Source organism: Coloeus monedula, assembly GCF_965178545.1.
Source record: "Coloeus monedula genome assembly, chromosome: Z".
Classification (NCBI taxonomy): Eukaryota; Metazoa; Chordata; class Aves; order Passeriformes; family Corvidae; genus Coloeus; species Coloeus monedula.
The window spans coordinates 61,429,446-61,451,425 of record NC_138822.1 but is presented as its reverse complement, the minus strand read 5'-3'; the positions used below and the strand labels follow the sequence as shown (position 1 = coordinate 61,451,425).

Here is a 21,980-nt window from a genome sequence, read left to right as displayed (position 1 = left end):
ATGGATACTCAGAGGAAGTTCACTTTATGATACTTAAGGAGAATTGTGTAACATTTGATAGTGTTATGTTTCTAGTGATAGTATTATGTAACTCTGCCATTAAGAAAATGGCCTCAAGTTCTACAGTTTTCCAGCATGCCTTTACATTAACCAGTATGCTGTGTGGTTTTGTTTAAATATACCAAATACTGTAAAATTGAAGTTATTAAAAATATTTCTTCTTTACTAATGTATTTTTTGTTTGGAGTGTTTGTGGGTTTTTTTCAGACAGCATCATCCTTTTGTCTGAAATTATACCTTTCCTATCTTTAGCTGTATTTCTAGGACAGCTGTAGCTGGTGAAGGGACATGTAACAGTTCTTTTAAAGGATTTATAAAGTGCACAATAAATTGTTCTTTCCAAGCTTTTAGTTTGAGTGTGATGCTTTGTAGATTACGAATAAACATTGATATGAGTAAAAGTTAAATTTTCAGAAATACAAGACCATGCATACCATGTTTGTACTGGAGGAAATGGATCAGCTTTACTAATTACTAAGGTGGAAATCATACAGGTAGTTCTTACAGATTTTAAGACTTTTTAAAGATTTCACAGAAAATTTGGAGCTGATATGTATGTATTAATCTGTGTTGAAGCACTTGATTGATTATCTGTAATTTCTCTTTTCTAGCACAAAGGATGATCATTTCAATGTTAACATTCGACCCTCTGTTGGAGAACTGCTCTTGCCTGTCACTATGTCAGAGAAAGATTTTAAGAAGGAGCAAGGTGAGAAATACTTCAGCAGCTTCAGTAAATATATTTGGATGGGAAGAGGGCTACATGCCTTTCAGTTTCCAAGCATGGAGCAAGTGCTTCCAGTTGTAGGTGGTTGAGTTAGCCACTGTTAGTATTCAGTCTGACAATAATAAGTAGTTTTAAAATGTCTTAAAGAAGATGTGCAGTGATATGATGCAGTCTTTAAAGGGTCAAAGCCCACCCTTTACCCTGAAACAGTCCTTCGGCTCAAAGAGTTTTGGCTTCCTGTCATGAAGTGTGAGTGCCTTTCCTACTAGCAGTAATGCAGAAACTTGGGATGCTAGCTCAAGGAAATAAACCATTTATACATTGGTATTGCATTGTTTTTTACTATTCTTTATTCCAATACTAATTTTAAATTCTATTCGTGTACCTGTTTCTCAGCAACTTCGAAGATGATTTTGATCTTTTCAGTTTTAAACACTTTATATATTAAAAAATACTCCTGATGGAATACTGTTTTAGAATGGTGACATGGTTTTTATACTTCTGCCTTCTACTAATATTGTGTCTTTAAAGAATGTAAGTCTTTGATGCTAGTCCAGACACAAACCCCCCATAAGAGCTTTTAGTGACTTGAATATTTGATTCAAAATAATTAGAGAAAATTTTGCTTAGGTTTGACCATATGTAAAATGGAATAGTCAATACTGCTGTCCTTAATTTGGATATGATTCTTGGATATTTTAAAATATAAGTGGTTACATTTTGGATGCACTTAAAGATAGTAGTGTTTACTCATCTATCTCAGTGTATGGGGATTTACATGTGTATGTCTCTTCACACTGAGATGAGAATATGCCCATGGGATCCTGTCTCGTTGTATAAGGCTCAGAAACTCAGTATATCCATCATGCAGTCAAGAACACCAATGAATAATGTTATGTACTATTAGTTATTGCTTTTGAGCATTTCTTGCTTTTGTGTTTTTGAGTTATTGAGAAAGTAGTTTAAATACTGTCTAGATCATTTGCAGTTAAGTTTATGGCTGCAGTGAAAAGTTAGGGTTGTGCTTTGTTTTCGTAACCAATTGATACTTATTTGCTGTTCTTACCCTTTGCTGGCTAAAGCCTGCCTTTCTGCTTTATACCTGCTCAGCAAACCAAGGTGAGTGATTGAATGAGGCTGTGGCACATTTATTTTAAACTATTCCCTTCTAAAAATTGTAGCTGAGGCTGTAGTGAAAACAAGGCAAGTTACTGTGCTTCTTGCCTCCCTGTTTTTATGTTTGCTTGCTTTGTGATATTCTGATAGAGTTTTTGTATGCTTTACTGTGACTGAGGGCTTCTTTTCCTCCTGACTGGCCATACAGAACCATGAGCACATAGAAGAAGTGTACTTGGAGAATAGCTGTGGTCCTCTGTGGAGTTGTTGCCAAAATTCCTTTTTCTTCTGCCATTTTACTTCTATGGTTGTTGATTATTTGTCTGAATAAATCTGGCAGCTGTTTGCTATGTTTAATAGAGCAGAAAGGCTACTCTGAATAAAGCTATTTGAAAATTTGTTTATATGAAGTATTTGTAAATCCATGAAGGTCTCTTGGCATTTCTGTATCGCTTGCTCTGTCTTCCTGAATTCATTCTTTGATGCAGGACTTTGCAGGCTGGCAAATTTACCACAGGTTTAAAAACCTTTTCGTGTGGATATCAGCTGTATCAGAATATTCTTGGTAACAAGAGGTCGCAATTCTACATTTTGCATAAGTATTTATTACAAAGATCTAGGAACAGGAAGCATATGGGAAGAATTACTTTGTGTTCTTGCTGAATGAAAAATCAAAATTACAATAATAAATGCAGGGCAATTTAGAAGTTGGTATATATTATTCTGTTTTGTGTTTAACTTCAATTTGCCTGTATTCTTCAAATGAATCTGATTTATATAACTTGTTTTTCACTTGTCATGCTTTTCTTTTTCTTTTCCTTTTTTTTTTTTTTTTTGGTTGGTTTTGAACATGTTTCAAGTCCTGTACCTGGAGATGCCTGGGTTTATTTGTGACCAAAACAGATAGGTTAAAAATAATGATGGAATGAGAGGAATATTAGAAATGCAAGGTAACACTGGGAGAGAATGAAAATATGTATGGGTTTTAAGGATTTTTACATCTAAATTGCATGTGTAACCTAATAAGAATGCTAAAGAGGAAATAGCTGGTATTTTACTGCTATGTAGAAGACAATTCATTGCTACACATCTTTACTCAATTACACTCTGCTGTTTTGCATTGTCTGTTACATTTGTATATGTCCATTTTCTTCCTGGTGGCACAAAGAGAGAGGAGTAGGCAGGTTATTGAATATTCATGGCTCTGAAAGTTATCTGGTGGTATAGTGGGAGAACCTCAAAAGCTGTTCTTGTCCACATGCTGTGCATGATACACTTAGCTTTGCTACACCATTTCACCTTTCCTTCCCTTCTGAGCTCGGGAATCCTCTGGTAAAGTAGTTCCCCAGAGCAGCAGCTGAGTTCGTGGTTGTTGTGATTGACAGTTTGGAATGAGTGGATAAAAATGGTATTGTCAAACACTCTTTACCTTTCTGCTCAAATACGTCTTCTGATCCATCAGGCCTCAGAATTTTATACCCTGTTTTACATCGCATCACCATAAAAGGTCAAGTTGCCATAGCAGGGATTCTGAATGAGTGGAACATTTATTATTGGGAACGCTATCCAAATTTCAACTTGTATGTTGTTTTTAAAAATCAGTAGCAAAAGTTTCCTTCCCTCAGTTCAGAATAGGATTAGTCTGCTGGCTAACATACCTTGTTACCCATCACTGTAATTTTTCCAATTTAATTTTCTTTTATTATTTAAAATACGTACAGTTATTTCATCGTATCAGGTAGTTAACCCAGACTAATTGCTGCTTTGTGCTTGGGCTAGAGTGTTCTTAGATTCTCACGTTTCAAGCAATATTAAACGTGTCATGTGATCGTTACAGCTGGATATTAATCAGAATTTTTATGATGGTGTTTTTAAAATAGCCAATTAAAACTACTTTAGGATTTTTTTCCTCTCAAGAAACATGTTTTAAAATAATTTCATCAACGTTTTTTTAGAAGTGTATACCTGAATCACATTTAAAAAAAACCAAACCAACAACAAAACCCAATCTTGGTTAAATAAACAGATAGTTTCTCTAATTTTGTTAAAATTATATATATAAAATTTGTTTTCCTAACAAGCAAGATGCTAATTCTTTAAATGGTTGGACATTTACCATTTTCTGGCCATTGACTACCCCAAGCAATCATATTTGATGCTCCTTAATTAGAGTACCCTTTTTTATTTCCAGGTTCTTTTCCACCTCAGCAATCGAGACAATACATTTGCTTACCACGCTGCTCTCCTAAGTGTTCTTTTGCATGTAAATTAATCTTGATTCAGTTTACACTGTCATGCTGAGTGGTACAAATTGCCTATAACAATAAAACAGCATGAGTTAAAAATAAAGGGGGGTGAAAAAGCAGATTGAATGTGTGCCTTACTTGATAGGATGTTACTTTGCTTTATGCCAATACATTAGTCGACGATAATGAATCTTCTGTTCTGAAAAGCATGGTTTAGTTGATTTTTTTAATTTTACTTCAATGGAGCAGTACCTTGTCTTTTATAGAACAAGTTAGACAAACCATTAATGACAAGAGTGTTAAGGTTAAATATGAAGCAATGCATTCACTTCTCTGAGTGCTATCCATCTTTCCATTTACAGGAGCTTGACAAAAGTACTGGCTTTGTACAACATTTCCTTTAATTACATGCTGCGGGAAACAGGCTTTTAACATAAACATAGTTGCATTCATTTATTCAGCATTTGCTCTTCAATAGAGCTTAATGGAGAAGGTTTAAATCCTAAATAAGTACACACATCTCTCAGCAGTGTTATGTCAGTCCCCATGCTCTGCTTAAAAGCAGTTTTAGTCTGCGTATGTAGTTTGTAAAGCTTTTGCCTAATAGTTAAACAATTTGAAACAGAATTCTACTCCCAAGATAAATCTGATTGTTATAAAAGTTGTATGCTTATTTTTGTTCTCTTCAAAAATATCCTATTTTTTACGTATCAGCTGTTCCATTTTTACTTTCATATTTCTTATTCTGTGACAGCAGCACATTCCGGGGCATTAAAATGTTGGATTTATTGTTTTAATTGCTCTATTAAGCATCTTGGTACTACTGTTTCCTCTGGGTTCAAGCTGTATGTGCAGCCCTAAAACATTAGCCTTCTGAGACTTTTCCATTGTTTTCATTGTTAGTGTTGCTTCAGATGCTTCATATTTCTGCCTGAAGTACCGTGCTCCTTTGTTTGTCTGCATTTTCAGCTTCTGAACATACTGTAAAAAGGCACACACAGTATCAAGTTGTAGTTACTGTTGTGTTTTAATCAACATGAGCATCCAACAAATCATTCTTTTAAACAATGGATATTGATAGAAAAGTGTGAGTTTTGTTAAAATGTCCTTGAATGGCACATCCTTCATTACTTTTACTTTGTCATATGTTTGGATATAATCCTGACATTTCTGTTCCATTTCATAGAGATATTCAAAATATTTTACTCAAATGGTTTATCTTGATATTTTAGAGAGCTGGATACTAGCTGTATTGCCCAGTTTCTCATGTGCTGACTTTCTCTTAAATAACTAAATTGAACTAATTACTACTATCTGAATTTCAAGATAATTTTTAGCAACTGGATACGGAATTATAATTAAATCTATGATTAAAAGATTATAATGGGTCTTTGTATATAGTTTTGCTTAAGCTGGACCTTTCCAAATCAGTCTTACTTAGTATTTAATTTCTGCGTTTGCGTTCTTCTTTTAAGTTAAGCTTTTTATGAGAAAGAACTACCTTGGTTTCGCAGTTGCATTAGTATCACACATATCATTGTTCCGCTATTACTGATTTGTTTCTGATAATAGGTCATTGCAAGTAAGACATTAAACTAAGGTAATTATGTGAGTTCTTATAAAATTTTTTTCTGAATAAATTATTTCACTTTTAATGGAATTTTTTTTTTGTTTAGGTGTCTACTATTTTGGTTTAATGCTTAATAAGCAAGCAAATATTAAAGTATTCATAATGAAATACTTAATGTTTCAGGAATGCTGACAGGAATGAATGAGACATCTGCTACAATAGCTGTTGCTCCAGAGAACTCTACTAGACTTGTAATAATTGAGAGGGTAGTGAAAGCGGCAAACCTGGGTGTAGTCCCTTCTGGTCAAGATAATATACACAGGTAAGATTATCTGTTATTCAGAGTAGGACCATCTTTTAATATTAATTTGTTAGTCCAAAATTCATCTACATTTGATAGTATTAGGGAAAATTTATTATCCATACCTTTAAGGCAGAAGGTGCCCAATTATATTGCAGTGTATAATCCTAAGCAGATAGTAACTTGAGCCTAAGTGCTCTGCAGCTCATTATTTGAATGTATATAGAAATGTCTAGACTTTACTGTACACAGTTAGAGGAAATTGTCCTTCCCTTGTTTTGTTTCAAAGGGAAGAGGTAGTCTTTTAAGGCACAGTACTTGAAAGAAGCTTTTGGTGGGTGAGGTTAACTTTTTTCTCTGTTTCCCATAATAAGCAGCCTGCTCCAGTTGTATCACCTGTGAGAAGCAATGTGTTTTCTTACATTATTTTCTGAAGTTCCTATATATATCTGCAAGCAAAACCAGTTATCAGCCAAGGAAGTCATTGGCCCTGTCAAATTTCCAGTTGTGACTTGCTGATTAATCAGTTTCATCCAAATACTGTGATACAGAATGTCAGTGGAATTGATACAATTGTTGGTTAATGACAGGTTTTAATGTGATTGGCTCAAAATATTTAGTCCTGTGAATCTGTGTGGCATCTCACTTGTGACGGGAACAAACAGGTTAACCTGGTCTTGAAATAAGAAAATGACTACATCTCTCTTACCATCTACTAAAACTGTTCACTAAATTCTGAATTACCTCTAGTTACCTGAATTTTGATATTCAATAAGAGCGAAGTATCATCTTTGAAAGAAAAGAACAGTGCTTTTCTTTGAAATTTTGCTGACTGAGATGGCTGTTTGAAATGGTGAGAATGCTGTAGCCTACACAAGACTAATAACCTGATATTTCTCTTTGTTGGATGTAGTCTCTTTTGCATTGCTGGGCATGTGTATTGCATTGCATTAACATTAACCCAGCTGGATTTTCCTATGTATTTGATACGGTTAATGATAAAATTCTGTTTCACCATAAAAACATGGCACAGCTAGTGTGATTGCACTGAAATGATTGTCACTGTTGACACCTGATCCTCCATGAAAGAGTCCTCATTTGTTGCATCCCTGAGGGATCTGTATAGCCTGTGTTCTTAATGTCAATTCAAAGACTAGGTGAGAGTGTCAATCAAGAGAGACTGAAGTGTCTGCACTATACAGGTGCTCTCCATCTTTACCCTATCTATCACATGAGACTTAACACATAGGGATGGATTGTTTTGTTGACTGAGTCTCAAAAAGGCTCGCTAAAATAATAGCCCAGTTCCTAGCTCAGCCACAGGTTTCCTGGTTGTAGATAAGTTTCTAATTTGATGCTGTTTTCTTTTGCTCTTTCGGTTTCTTTTAAAGGAAGTTTTCTACAAAAGAGTCTATACCAACACTAAATAAATTGAAGATGTGCTTACTGTTGGGTTAAGGCATGTTCGGGTCAAGCTGAAGTATTCAGAGTACTTCAGAGCATCCTGAAATCTTCTTTGATTATTTAGATTTAAAATACAGTGTTTTCAGTGTTCCACAATAGTTATGGAATAGACTATAGAATAATCCATCAAGAAAAAAAATGGTATATAACAACTTAAGTGGCCTATGAGAAGTGTCCAGCAGTTGATAAGCATTTAGAAAATAGTCCTTTGTTTGCTTCACCATAAGTAACTGCAGTTCACAGATATCATGTAGTTGTAATTCCACCTAGATTTTACTGCGAACAGAAGCAGGAACATTACCTAGTTGATACTGTGATGAACCTGTTCATCTTTTAAACAGTGATGCTTTATCATTAAAGTAAATCCTAGATTCACATGAATTAATATTTGAGATAGATATTAGATAATTAATCCTTTCAAAATGCTGAAAAAAATTCCTGAAATAGTTTATATATATATATATATATATATGTATCAAAAGTATACATACATATATATATATATATATGTATCTAAAGTATACATATGTTTGGATTAAATGAACTCTGCCGTGAGAAGAAACAAAAATGAAATGTCTTCTGGCAGAAGTCTCATGGATGCGAGAACTGTGACTTTTATTTATGTGAAATGCAATTTCAGGGTAATAAAATAAGCAGTCACCTTTTATCTTCTCTAAACAGTTACAGATTCAATAAAAATACATTATAAGTGAATTTTCTAAGTTTTTTATCGGATTGCCATTTGTCTTGTTTTATTGCAAGTGATACTGGAGAAAAAAATTACATCCAAGAACTTTTAGCTCATCGTGCTGTTCTGTGAGGGCTGCTTCAGCTGACTTCTTGGAAGAGCCTAGTACATACCTTTTTACACAGCAAAAGGAGTACTGTTGTTTGGCATTCTGCGCTGTGCAGCATAAATTATATTAACTTACTAGTTGGTCATCCCCAACTTGAGTATTACTGCTTAATGATGGCTAATGCCAAAAAATTTGTATTGCCTGGTAATGCAGTATACTCACTCAAAATGAAATTGTACGGTTTAATACAAGTGCAAGAGTATCTAATGGACATGAACAGGTGTGTTTCATGGTTTCTTTCAGTCTAAACAAATTCACATTCATGCTGAAGATGTTGTCATGCTGGTGGAACCCAATTACTGGTCCTTAAATTAATAACCCTATTATGACTTTATTTTTGCACCAAATAAAAATACTTAGAGCGAATATACTGAAGATTTGAAAGTAAATACTTGAAATAAATATCAACAGAGTAGCATATAGTCATCAAAGAAAAATAAAATAAGTGAAAACAAATGTCAACTACATTAGCTATATATCTGAGACTATCACAATATAGCAACACTTTCTTACATCATTTCTTTTCTCACATTACCATGTGGCTACTAAATTTGTATACTTAGTTACAATGTAATAATTTTATTGTTGAATGACAGTAGTAAAAAATGCCAGGTGACGTAGTTGATTCTACTTTAAACTCTCATTTCTGACCTGTTTTATTTGAAGTGATAGCTGCAAAAATTTTGAACTCAACAGCCCATCTATATCTATATCTATGTCTATATATCAGAGCACAGAGTTGCAGGTTACTATTTATATATTTGAAAAATAAATTTGCTATACTATTTTACTTCCTTTAGAATAGTTACCTGATCTTCAACAGAGTTTATTCAAGGGCTTAGATTATGGGGCCTTGTAAGACTACATGCAATGCTTTTGCATGCTCTTAATAGGATTTAACTATTTTATGTATTGATCTCTCTTGCTTTTGCTATTAAGTGGAAACATTATGTAAATTTTAAAAGGCTTGTACTAGAAGCAAGAATGTGAAATTTCAAAAGATAAATTTTCTTGAATAGGAAATGTGTCTTCTTAAATATGAAAACTTCAGAAAAAAGAGTCCTTTGTTTTCTTAAAATATTTTTTCACAGGAGTGATTAGAGTAATTGTTGGAATATCTGTAGCTCTTCTAATGTTTTGAGAACTGTTACTTGGTGTTGATAAAGTGATTTCAGAGAGAGTCAGCTAAGGCACCAAGCTTCTGTCTTTTGGTTCAGACCACATCCAGGGGCACCATTTGAATATCTGAAGACAAAGACACTGAAATAAAACTGTTTGTTCCTGCAGGGAATGAAATCACTCTGAATAACTACCTTTAGAGACCAAGTACTTTTCAGTTGAAATATGCCTGCTGTTTGTTGTCAGTGGGGAAAGTCTGCTAGAAATTTTTCCATCTTCAAGATAAGAGGGTACATAATGGAGGACATTTATTCCCTCAAAGTTGATGCTTCTATAGACCATTACTTGAGCTTCTGTTCTCTGCTTGGGCAATAACATTCATTGCTTTAGATACAACAACAACAACAAAATCCAGGCTGTTCTATTTCAAAATATGATGAGATGAAGACATTACTCAGTTCAAGATTTTCAGTCATATTCTATTTAACTGACACAAGCCTTATTGACCCAGCTTTTCATGCTAGTGTTACTTTCAAGATGTGTTGCTTATTCTTCTCAGATGAATATTCTAAAAGTTCTTCAGGTCTCTTTCTCCTTTATTCATTTTCAGCTCCTATAAGGATAGGTAGTAATCATATGCTTCACTTTGAATATAGCAAAAGATAACAGATGGTGATAGAATGAAAAGTCTAGTTGCAGACTTTAATCTTTAAAGGCTTGAGTGCTCTTATAATCCTCTAAAAAATGTCAAAATATCATCTACTGTTATGGAAGACCCTGTGCATGAAGGAGAGGTGTTTCAGGCTAAATTGGCTTAGGAAAAAAAGTGATGGAAATGCACATAGGAGGTGTTTTTTCCTGCTACCAACAAAATATGGTGCAAAGCTTTAAAAGTGTTGGCAAGTAGCATACAGCAGAAAAATCTGTTCAGAGCTGTGACCATAAACTGGATTTACTTCTTCACTCTCATTTTGTTTTATATTTGTGTGCTTCCATTGACGTAATAGTATAATGTGTAAAGGGATGGAGAATCAGGCTGTCTTCAACTACCTACCTCTCTACCTTCTACTTCCCAAAGCATTTCTTAAATGGGATGCATTGTACTACAGAATATTATTTCCCTCAATGACTGTGGCTCTAAAATTGATGCAAGATAGATCATCTTTTCCACTTTTTTCATTCTTAAAGACTACCTATGCATTGCCCAATCAGTCAGTGAGATTAAACTCTGAGGCCAGCAGGGTGGTTATGAAGAATGAAGTTTAGTCAACCTCAACTTATTTAATAGTCCATTGCACTTGTCTGTTGCTGCTGTTGTATTCTGGAAGGAATCCACAATTGCAAACTGGAAGTAGCAGGATTAGAAAGTGAGCATGGTGTCATATGCACATCTCCATTCTACAGTTCATCAGGATGGCTGTAACCACTGACCTGCACTCTGAGACACACGACAGCTTTTATTTCAGTCCTCAAATTTAACATGGCCAATTCTGTCATTTCAACAACCCAGTATGGGACAATCTGAGGTTTTGGAGAAAATCAAATCTCTTGACAATGGAGCTCTAAAGTGCTTCAGAATAACCATTTCACATTTTTAAATGGTGATTTTAACATCCTCTCCATTACAGTCATGAAAGTGGTGATGCTGATAGTCATCTCTTTTTTCTAGACATCACCAGGACTTGTAGAGGGAGGATTCTCATCTCATCTTAGTGTGTTGTTGTAGTAGACACCTAAATTAGCAGCAAGCAAGCTAAGTTTTAAACAAGAAGCATGAAACAGCACTTCTGCTCATTGCTGGGGCAGGTCTAACGAGCTCAAGCACAGCAGTGCATGCAGTGACTGTGCAGCTTCTGTGACCTACATTTTTAAGGACACTTCACTGAACCACTTAGATATGGTAGTTTGTTCAGAGCTTGCTGTATGCCATTGCTTAGTGTACCCGTAACTATCTGATTTCATGAATAAGCAATTACTGAACAAGATGTAAAATACTATCCACCTGTCTTGTGGAGGCTTATATTGCTATCCTTTAGCAAAATCAGAAACATACTGTGTAAATCATGTATTATGACAGTAAACACATTGCAGTGGGTGAGAATTCATATTCTGAATAGTATGAAAACTGCAAGACCAAATAGAGAAACTTGCATAAAATGCTTAAAATACAGAAATCCAAGGACCTGTGTTTCACTAGGCTTTATTTCTCACCCCATGCATCAGCCTGACAGTCTGGTTGTATTCACCCCTTTTTATCATTTTGCAACCTGTCATGTCCCATTTATAGTATATTGGCAGACTGATTCTCAAAGGAAAGAGGGTTTTGTTTACAGACAGTTTTGATTATCAGAGAATGTTGTGCTTAGTAATCAGTTATCCTCCCTGCATCTTTTTAATCCAGCAACACTTAATGTGGGGAGAAAAGGTATGCAGTTGTGCATGTGTGTAGGTACATTTGTATTGAATCAAACTCCACCTAAAGGGGTCCACGTGGAAAATTTTTCTGTGTGTGTCATCTTCCAACTTGTGCTACATTTGGAGAATTCTCAGGTAGGAAGTTAGTGATCACGTAACTAACAACTGCATCTGCTTCCAGCATGTCTGCTGTAAAGGAAAATACCTATCTATTGAGGATAAACACCATGTATAAATTTCTGAGAAACATAAATTTTTTATAGTTATTCACTTGAATCCAAAAATATGTTCTCAGTAGCTGATAAACAGGTCTATAAATCCACAAAGACCTTTTTTAAGGCTGTTCCTGCTCTGTGTGCAAATACACCTTTTCTAAGGTTTTTTTTTACTAAGCAGTTAGCCTGTTGGAGAGCTCCAAGGAAATGAAATCCACCTCTGCTCCTGCAAAGTAGCACTTTTGATGCAGTTACCTAGACTGTTTTGCTTCTGTGGTTCCTTAGCTGTGGGGCTCAGTCTTCTTTTTCTACTCTTCCAGAAAGCTTCAGTGGGTAGCTGAGTAAATAAACTTGTAATAGTCATGCAGCTTTGATTTTGCTTCCTAATTTCTCAAGTAGGAATTAATTAGAGAGCTAAATACCCTAGGCAAAACAGCTTCTCTGGTAGTCTTTACCTGCAGGAGACAGAATTTTAAATGGAATAGTATATCCATGTCCACAGTTATTTCAGCCTTCATTTTAGCCAGAAGTTGTAAACTCTTGAAGTTTTCTTGATATATGATGGAAGTAATTCTTGCTTTCTGTTTTGAGGGGTTTGGTTTTGTTTCCTTAAAAAAAAAAAAATCCTGACTAGGCTAACCATTTATATTTCTTTTAACAGGCAGGACTAGAAGACTTTCTGGTTAGTAATTATTCTTAGGTTAATATTTTTATTAATAGAGGAAAAGAAAACTGAATTTTATAAACATGAAAGTATTCATTCCATAGTTCCTCATATTACTCTTCCTATTGTAATTATTCCTTAATCAAATCATAATCAAATTCTTAATCAAATCCTAATGTTCCAAAACCTTGAAATTTTCTCTCTGCTAACAAAAGAGCCCTGTATATTTCATGTATTACCATCATATGAAGATTTTGATTAACTGGTACAAAATACTTGATCAAGAGAATGCCTTCACACAGAATCATTTTAATGCCCTTAACACTGTAGTTATATTTTTGTATTTAAAGAGCTTAGGTGCAAATTGCAAAATATTAAAATAACTTTAAGAAATTAAATTTGATCTTAACATTAAAAGTATATGAGTGAGTCATTTTAGGTATGCGGTTCATCAAAATAGGTTGTTCTAGCCTGGCTTATTTGTTGTCCACTAGAGGACAGCACTGCTTTTGTATCTGAATGCTGTAAAGTGATAAATATGTGCAGCATTTTCTTTGAAAAACAAACAGGAACCTTTTGAGCCAGTTATTTAAACAGAAAATGCTTAACACTTAAAGAACTAACTGAGCAGAAGAATATCTTTGATTGTAAAGATCTCTGAGCATGTTTAATATTTTAATATCTTTCTATAAGGTAATCTACTTTCTTGGAATTAAATAATTTTCCTGCAATTAAAATTTATAGCCTGTTTTAAAAATGGACTGAGTATAATTCTCAAGCATATATCATATTAAATGCCAAATTCTATAGAAAAAAGAAAGAGTAAAGTATATGAGAAAACAAAATAGATTATTACAATTAGAATTTTCTAGGTGGGAGGACCAAATACTTTGATTCAAGCTTTTATCTCATTGGAATTTTAGAGAGGAGATATAAATACCTACATAAAAAACGCTGATATATTTAAACTAATGATAAATTTGGAAGATGATAAAAAGTTCATGCAGCATCTTTTTGAACATGTGGAGTACTGCTATGTATTGAACAGTAAGTTCAGATGACTGGCACTTCTGCCTTTTTGTTAGAGGTACAGTGCAGCTGCTTACTGGAAACTGAGGACAGACTCAAAATCTATTTTATCAATACAGATAAACATGGCAAAAATATGTACATTTGATTGCAAATTATTTTACAATTTTATTATTTTATACCCCTGAAAAAATAGATAATGTTGGAAAATAGTTACATTATTGTAATGAATTAGGTATTTTGAACAATTTATTCAAAGATAGTGTTAAAATCGCATTTAACAGACTGGAAAAAAGAAAGTCTAATTATCATCATATGATTTTTAAGGTAAATATTAATCAAATTTTATTAGTAGTAATCAATGTCAAAATCACCAGATTAAGATCCTGCATTTAGTGGATATATTTGTGCTTACAGTTTTATTATTAGGCTTCCTCTATCCCCAGGTCAGAACTAATACCAAATACTTCATTTTCGTATTCTAAGGCTTACTCAGAGAATGAATACAAGTAAATCAGTAATTCAACCAATTTTTAGATGAAATCTTAATTATAAAGTCAAATCTGTACATAGCAGAGCAAGAGGAAGATTCAGAGTACTGAAACTATAAGTGTAAGTATCTTTGTCGTCCAGTTGACGTGCTGGAAGGTCCTTTGTAGTTACTCATTCTTATTTTTACAAATTGAGGACTAATTCGCAGCAGTAATTTTTTTTTTCTCCTTTGAATATATTCATTGCATAACTTGAATACACATTTGTCAGCTTTGGACTAATTATTTTTCTACGGCTAGGGCAGGGCACTGCATCTTCTGATTGTCTTCCTTACTAATAGGATTCTGTCTGCTTCAGCAGGCAGTAATTGAAGGCTTCATGTACAAGATTTAAAGAAAGAGCAGAGGAAAAAAAGTTTTAGCCTCCATGGGCCATTGTCACTGTTTGTGGTAAGCAGTAGAAGAGAAAAAGAAGAGAATTTAGCTTGAATAGAAAAGTCAAAGAGGAAGAAAAGGACCGGACAGGAGAGAGTGTGTTTTAATGCTGTTGAATTATGCGTTACAAACCCTGCTCTGCTGTTAATATCCCGATAGTGAGTGTTCAGGTGTAAATTTACTTTCTCAAATGTTGAATTTTAAAGAGCAGATTTTAAGTGAGTTAGTCTGCTTCTGTATATTCACTGCCATGAAATTTTCATAACCTTTCCTCATAAAAATGCATCTCCTTATAGTGTAGCTGCATTCTGTCTACCAAAAAAAGAGAAAATTACTGCCAGTCTGTATTTAGGCTAGTCATCATTGCAAAGTCAGTGTTTGGCAAATGCTGTCACATTGTAGCATCTGATACTCTGTGTTTTCTCTTTATGTCAGCTACATACCAAATTTTTCTGTATGGTTACCATGAACAAATTTTATTTTCATGGGAGGTGACCAAGACTATGTACTTGATTTTTAACTCTTGAAAGACCAAGTCTTTCTAAAAATATACAGTACTTCATTGATACTGAATTTTATTCTTAATGTGTATTTCCTTACCCACTGACAGGTACTCTATTTTTGTAAAAATAATGTATTAACTCCTTCTCTCTTTTTTTGCATGTCACATATGCTTAGAATATTTAACATTCTTTCTAAAAAAAAAGAATTGTTAACGTTCAGAATATGCAAATATTTCTCACGTTGTTTTGTTTCTAATCTGCCTTGATTTTATTAAATGGGAAAAATATTAACAGCTGTAAATGTTCCTGAATATTTTAATGATGTAAAATCAGGTTTAGAATCAATATTTTCACAGAATTAAATACTCCATCATAGCAGAAACAGCCATCTTGAAACTACTGGGAAATACTTGGTTCTGTTTTCTGGATGTATTCTCATTTGCTTTGTTTTGGGGAGGTTTTTTTGGGGTTTTGGTTTTTTTATATTTACTGATGCATCCTTTGTTGTAACAGAACCATGCTCATAATACAGTGTCTTATGTTAAGAGTTGTCCACAGGACAAATTCTTTCTTTTAGACCTGCAATCAATCAATTTACATCCTAGATTTAAATGTACCACAGTGCATTTTTCAAGACTTACTAAAGTCAATGATTTCTTGTTGGTTTACTGTCTTTTTTAGTTTAGTTTGGTTTGGGGATTTTTGTTTGGTTTTAATTCAAATTCTAACTGTTAAGGTTTTAAGTATCAACTTTCAGAAAAAGTGAAAAATTATTACCAACCTCATGGGGAAAATCAAAGTTTCTCACTAAGAGTGAACACATTATTAGTGATTAATTTTTTGCTGCTGAGAGATTTTTCCAGTGGTTTTCTAGGCTTTTCTAGGTATTTAGTTGAGCGCAACACATGTTTTAGAAAATCCGCAAGGGTTTCTGGTAAAAGTTAGCATATAAATGCAGTAGTGTGTATTTAGTTGAAAAAACAGCTATTAACCAAATCCTTCAATGACAGTATATTTGAAACATCTAAATAACTGACCGATCAGTTTTACTGCTAGTGCCTGCTGCTTCATCCTGTTATAACTGTATTTAGTTTTACAGATTTTACAAGTGTATTTGTCACTCCCCTTAGAAACTACTTTATATTCCCTATTCTAAGGAACAGATTTTGGTCTCCAGTGTTCAAAAGCAGCTGTAAACCCGAAGTTCAAAAGCAGCTGTAAACCCACTGTGTGGTTCTCTTCTATACATGCTTTTTTAATGGTGAAATAAGTCTTCCCGTTTTGGTCCAATTCTTCCTTCACCTAGCAATTCCAGATCTTATACCAGTGACCATTGATAGAAGCTGATTAGCTGTTGCTAGTTATGTGTATTAACACTTTGTGTAAAATGATCTGAGTATCAGGCCCTTTGCATCTTGCAAACCACATGCAAATTCACATTTTATTGATTTTATGTGGTTTGTTCAGGGGTATGGAAAAGTGCTATTGATCCCCTAAGTGATTTTGCAAATTCACAAGTAAAAATATCAGCACAAAACTCATCTCTGGTGCTTTGGACCACCTTGGCTTTCCCAGAATGCTGACTTTGTATCACTTTCAGCTTTTGATAAAAGAGGGTAAAATCAAGCCTCGGGGCTATGAAGCACAGCAGGAGTGTCAACTAGCAACCTATTTATGTGCATACTCAGAGATAATCTGCTTCTGTGTTGTCCCAAGACACAACTGTTAAGTAAATAAAGTGACTAATAAGACTATTGTTTCTGTAATTATCCCCTTGTCGAAGTCAACAAGAGAAATAGTCATCTTCTACATTGCAGCATAAATAGATGAAATCATTGATATAACTAGCTAAGTAGGTAATTTTTGTACTAGTAATATCGTTTTATAACCTTCTATTAAAAAGAGAGGTCTTTGAATGTATCTGTAATCCAGACAAAAGAAATAGATTGACCTGTGATGGATGACATTAGAAAAGTGCCCCATGTTTCCTTAATTAGTATAATGTGTTATGAGATTTTGATATGCTTTGTTTAAAAAGAAAAAAAAGACAGAAATTACTTCTTGTTTAAAGAGAACTTGCTTCCTGCTTAAGTGGCTAATATTTTAATTAAGTCTGGAGTGAAGTTTTTTTAGTATCTCCTGATAAACTCCCTCCTTTATGTTGATGGTAATTAAACAGATCCCCAAGGGCTTGGGTAGGCGCTTTGCAAGGCCCATGCTGATTGTCAGACAGGAGACACTGACCAGTTGGTTTGCTCTTGAATAGCCCACAGCGTGCTGTCAGCGCAGCAGTTTGATTTTTCTGTATTGTGAGCTGTTGTCAGGGCTAACTGGGTCCTATTGTGACTGAAGATGTTGCGCAAATTGAGGCAGATGGCTCTGATTCAGACACGTGTCATTCAGAAAGAGGAGAGGAGATTGGCCCTGCAAAGTGGGGTCAGACGGGGTCACAGACCTGCTCCACACTTGTTAGTGTTTTCAAAAGCCCATGTGCAGCAACTTTGTTGTTGAGAAGTAACCAACGGGGGGGCGGGGGGGGCGGTGGAAAGCATGTTGTTCTCCTTGTGGAGGATGGAAAGATGGACGCTGTTGCCATCCTCTTGCTTCCTGTCTCTTGGGCCTGGCTCTGCACACAGAATGAATTAACAGGATTGACAGAAGTTCATTGTGCCTAAAATGGCTTTTCAGTCAATTGTGGTGCTTAAAAGGCTAGTTTTGCTTTTAATTCCATGTAATTAGTGGGTTCTTCATGTCTTGGAATTTAGTAATGGTGCATTAGTCCTAACTTTTGTCTATCTGATTGGTTGGTAGTTTTTTATTTCCTTTGTAGGATTTTTTTGTAATTATAATATGCTTTAAAATATTGGCAACATTTTTATGATTCTGGAGATAAATTCACCAATAGAATAAACCAGTGTCTTCCTGTTACTCTCATTTCTAACTGATTGGTTTGTATGTTTATAAATTTGACTAGTTTTAGTTTGAATTAATTTCTGAGATTGCAGGAGGAGACACGTTTCAGAAAGTACAAGAAGTTTGGCTTTTTTTATGTGTTCTACTACATTTAACATAGTTGTATTGTCTTTGGGGCACCAAATAATGGAAATCCTTGGAAAATTCTATACAGCTGTAGTCAGGTTGTCAGTGTGCATGAATACAGTAGATGAACTGAAGAATCAGTATTTAGATTAAGAAATTATTTAAATAAAATTTAGTTTGTACTACTAAATACAGAATTTTGCATGATACTTCTTTGTCCTTCTAAAATGCAAAAATATTTACGCAATGCTGCACAAATTACGTTTGAAGAATTTATGGGAGGTTTTATGGTTTATCCCCTGAAATGCATTAATGAATTTAGAAGTATTTTATTGTATTTGAGTTCATTTAACTCTTGCAGAAAGAAATGCTAGCAGTCGTTGACCTTAAGATCCTCAGTGATTTTTCTCTTTTCTTTTTTATTTTTCCCTTTCTTTCCAGGTTTGCAGCTAAGACTGTGCACAGTGGGTCACTGATGCTAGTCACAGTGGAGCTGAAGGAGAGCTCTACAGCACATCTCATCATAAACACTGAGAAAACTGTGATTGGTTCTGTTCTGCTGCGGGAGCTGAAGCCTGTCCTGTCCCAGGGGTAACCTGCTTACATCTGGACTTCAGAATCTGGCACACAACAAAAGTGCCTGGCATCCACTACTGCTGCCTTTCATTTATAATAATAGCCCTTCCATCTGGCAGAGGGGAAAGAATACACTCTTGACATTCTTGTCTTCTGCTTTAGAATGCTAGTGCGTATCTATCATGTATGCAAGTCCTTTCCTTTTTTTCTGCTTGCTAACCAAAGAACATATATTTTACTGTCAGTTATCTGCACTTTTAAATGTGTTTCCCATTTGTTCTACCCTAGTCCTTCCCTATCTCTTCCATTCCCCCACTACCTTCCTTCCCCATCAGTGTTCCCCCCCTGCCCCCATTATAGTGGACAAATACTAGGTAATAAAGTTCAAGGGAAATCACACCGCTTGAAAACTGACTTCAAATGGTAGGTGGGTTCCAGCAACATACACAACAAGTATGTGGTTCAGAGAGAATTTGTGGTGAAAGTGTAAAAACACCGTAGGTACAGCAAAATGATGTCTGTTTTCTAGAAATGCCTGTGAACCTGAACTCATCTATTGAGAACATTGTTCCTACCTACTGTCATTTTCTCAATTATTTTGTTAAGATGCTAATAAAGTAGTGCCTATGAACAGAGGCTCCCTCTTTCTTGTTTAGGTAGAAAATTGGTAACAGACATGCCAGTATTGTATATACCTGGTTAACAAATGAGGTGGACGCTACATATGCATCAACAAACTGTTCTTGTGAAGGTAGCTAGTGTTTGTGCTCCTATGATAATTGTCTGCTATATGATTACATTTTTGTTAATACCAGCAACTGCCTATCTTCAAACTGGCCTACTCATAAAATACTGATTGAATTGTTCAAATGAGTATTAAATGAAATACTGATTATTAGACTATTGTGACAAATATTGTCATCTAGCTGTTATGAATAGTTCAGGTCTTTATTTAAAATTTGTTTTTTTAAACTAGATTAAAACGTCTTCCGACTTTGTATAAATCAGGGCTTGAGGAAAAGAGAAGTTCATAGCCATATCAACTGAACTAGGCCTGAGAAGATGAACAACCTTGCACCAGTTGGTGTACCTAGTTTTCTTGGTACAGGTCAGTGATTTTGTCAGGTCACTGATTTTGACCTTCCCTTCACATTCTGGTTACATGGCAGGACAGAAGATGCTGGGCATTTCCATTTCTTATCAGTTCTCCTCACTTCCAAAATGTTTTTTTTCTAGTATCTCCTGGCTCTGCTACAGAGAAGATACTTGAATAGATGTAGCCTTCCTCTGTCGCCAGGACCCTTGCAAGGTCCTTAGGTGCTAACTAGTGCTGTTCTAGTTTAGGATGATACAAAATGTTGCTTCTTCAAAAGTGTTGCATTACTTCACACTAAATTCTTCTAAAAGCTTCTAGTAAAATCCAGTAGAACTAAAAGGAGGCTCCAATGTGAAGCAGAGCTTATTGGCAAATTCTAAAGAGAGGTTAAGTTTTTAAGGCATTTATCTTGCTCCTCTGTGGGAAATGTAGTTCTAGAGTTTGCTAGCACCCAAAATATATCAGTACTTCTCAGAAAAAGAAACAAGAATCTTATGCCCTCAACAGAAATGTACGTGTTCCTAATGAACATTCACATTATTTTCTGAAGTCCTAGTCCTGCAAGAAGTTTGCTATTGAATTAGTTTTCAACTGTGATGTAAAAGCTGTTCAAACTGATGAAAAACATGAATTGTTGTAGAAATCCCAAAGTCCAGAAACATGGGTAATAAGAATAGCTGGGGAGTTTCTGGTAGTAATTTACATTTTTCAGCACTCTGATGGTTCAAAAAATCTTGGTACAGGTCTTTGGCTGATCATAGAGTAGTTTGGGTTGGAAGGGGACCCTGAAGATCATCTAGTTCCAACCCACCTGCCATGGAGCAAGACACATTTCACTAGACCAGCTTGTTCAGAGCCCTTTTGAACATGGCTTTGAAGACTTGCTGGGATGGGGCATCCACATGTACGCTGGGCAAGCTATATCTCACCACCCTCACAGTAAAGATTTCCTTCCTAATATCTGACGTAAACTTACTCTCTTTCAATTTAAACCCATTCTCTCTTGTCCTGTCACTACATGCCATTGGTAATAGTCTTGCCTTCTCTTTTCCAGACTGAACAATCCCAATTCTCTCAGCCTTTCGCCTCTGCTCCATCCCTCTGATCTTCTTGTTGACCTCCTCTGGACTCACTCCAACATCTCCATGTCCTTCCTGTGCTGGGACCCCAGAGCTGGATGCAGCACTGCAGGTGGGGTCTCAGCAGAGCAGAGCAGAGGGGCAGAATCCCCTCCCTGGCCCTGCTGGCCGCGCTGCTTTGGATGCAGCCCAGGACACGTTTGGCTCTCTGGGCTCTGAGTGCCCATGGCTGGGTCATGTCCAGCCTCTCACCCACCAGCACCCCCAAGTCCTTCTGGGCAGGGCTGCTCTGATCTGTCCATCCCCCAGCCTGTGTTGATACCAGGGTTGCTCTGATCCAGGTGCAGCACCTTGCACTTGGCCTTGTTGAACCTCATAAGATTCCCATGGGCTCTCTCCTAGAGCTTGTCCATGTGCCTCTAGGTGACATCAGATGGGTACATTCAGGTTCCTCAGGTGGTCACAAACCTCATCTTGGTCAGGCAGCTGTAGCAGACCCCAGCCACAAGGTTCTCTTTGCTGCCTTGGTTTCTGACTCCTACCCCCAGGGTTTCTAGCTGCCCATGGGTATTCTTCAGGGACAGCTCTTCACACTGCTTATATTTTGGCTTGTGGCATCATTTGTACAGAAAGTAAAAGCAGGTTGTAGTCCATGCTCTTGACAAGTTGGGGTACCCTCCTGACAGCATCATGGATCTTAGACCCTGGTAGGCGGCATACCTCTTGTGACTCTGTCAGGCCAGCATGATATTGTGATTTGAAAGTTTATGCTGCCTTCCCTGATGGTAATTTGAAGATAAAGTTTATTTAAGGATAGATATTTAAATAGCAATGTATTTCTGCGTGTACTGAAACTCAAGTGTTGAGGAATCTAAACAAAAACATGGGTACCTGTCTTACATTAACAGTGGAAGTTGCACTCTGTCATAATTCAACCAGTAGCAGTAGTTAACAATAGTTTCTTAGGTTTGCTGTGTA

General features: G+C 35.6%; 1 protein-coding gene across 2 annotated transcripts in view; it reads left to right on the top strand.

Annotated features, from left to right (window-relative positions):
* The window catches only part of AP3B1 (adaptor related protein complex 3 subunit beta 1), a 164,166-nt gene extending 144,708 nt beyond the window's left edge, over positions 1–19,458 (top strand). For both annotated transcript variants that reach the window (XM_082301503.1, XM_082301502.1), the window contains exons 25-27: positions 672–769; positions 5,903–6,041; positions 18,693–19,458. In XM_082301503.1, coding sequence (XP_082157629.1) covers positions 672–769; positions 5,903–6,041; positions 18,693–18,846 — 391 coding nt within the window. In that variant the 3' untranslated portion in view covers positions 18,847–19,458. The remainder of the gene's footprint in view (positions 1–671; positions 770–5,902; positions 6,042–18,692) is intronic.
* Positions 19,459–21,980: the final 2,522 nt, after the last annotated feature.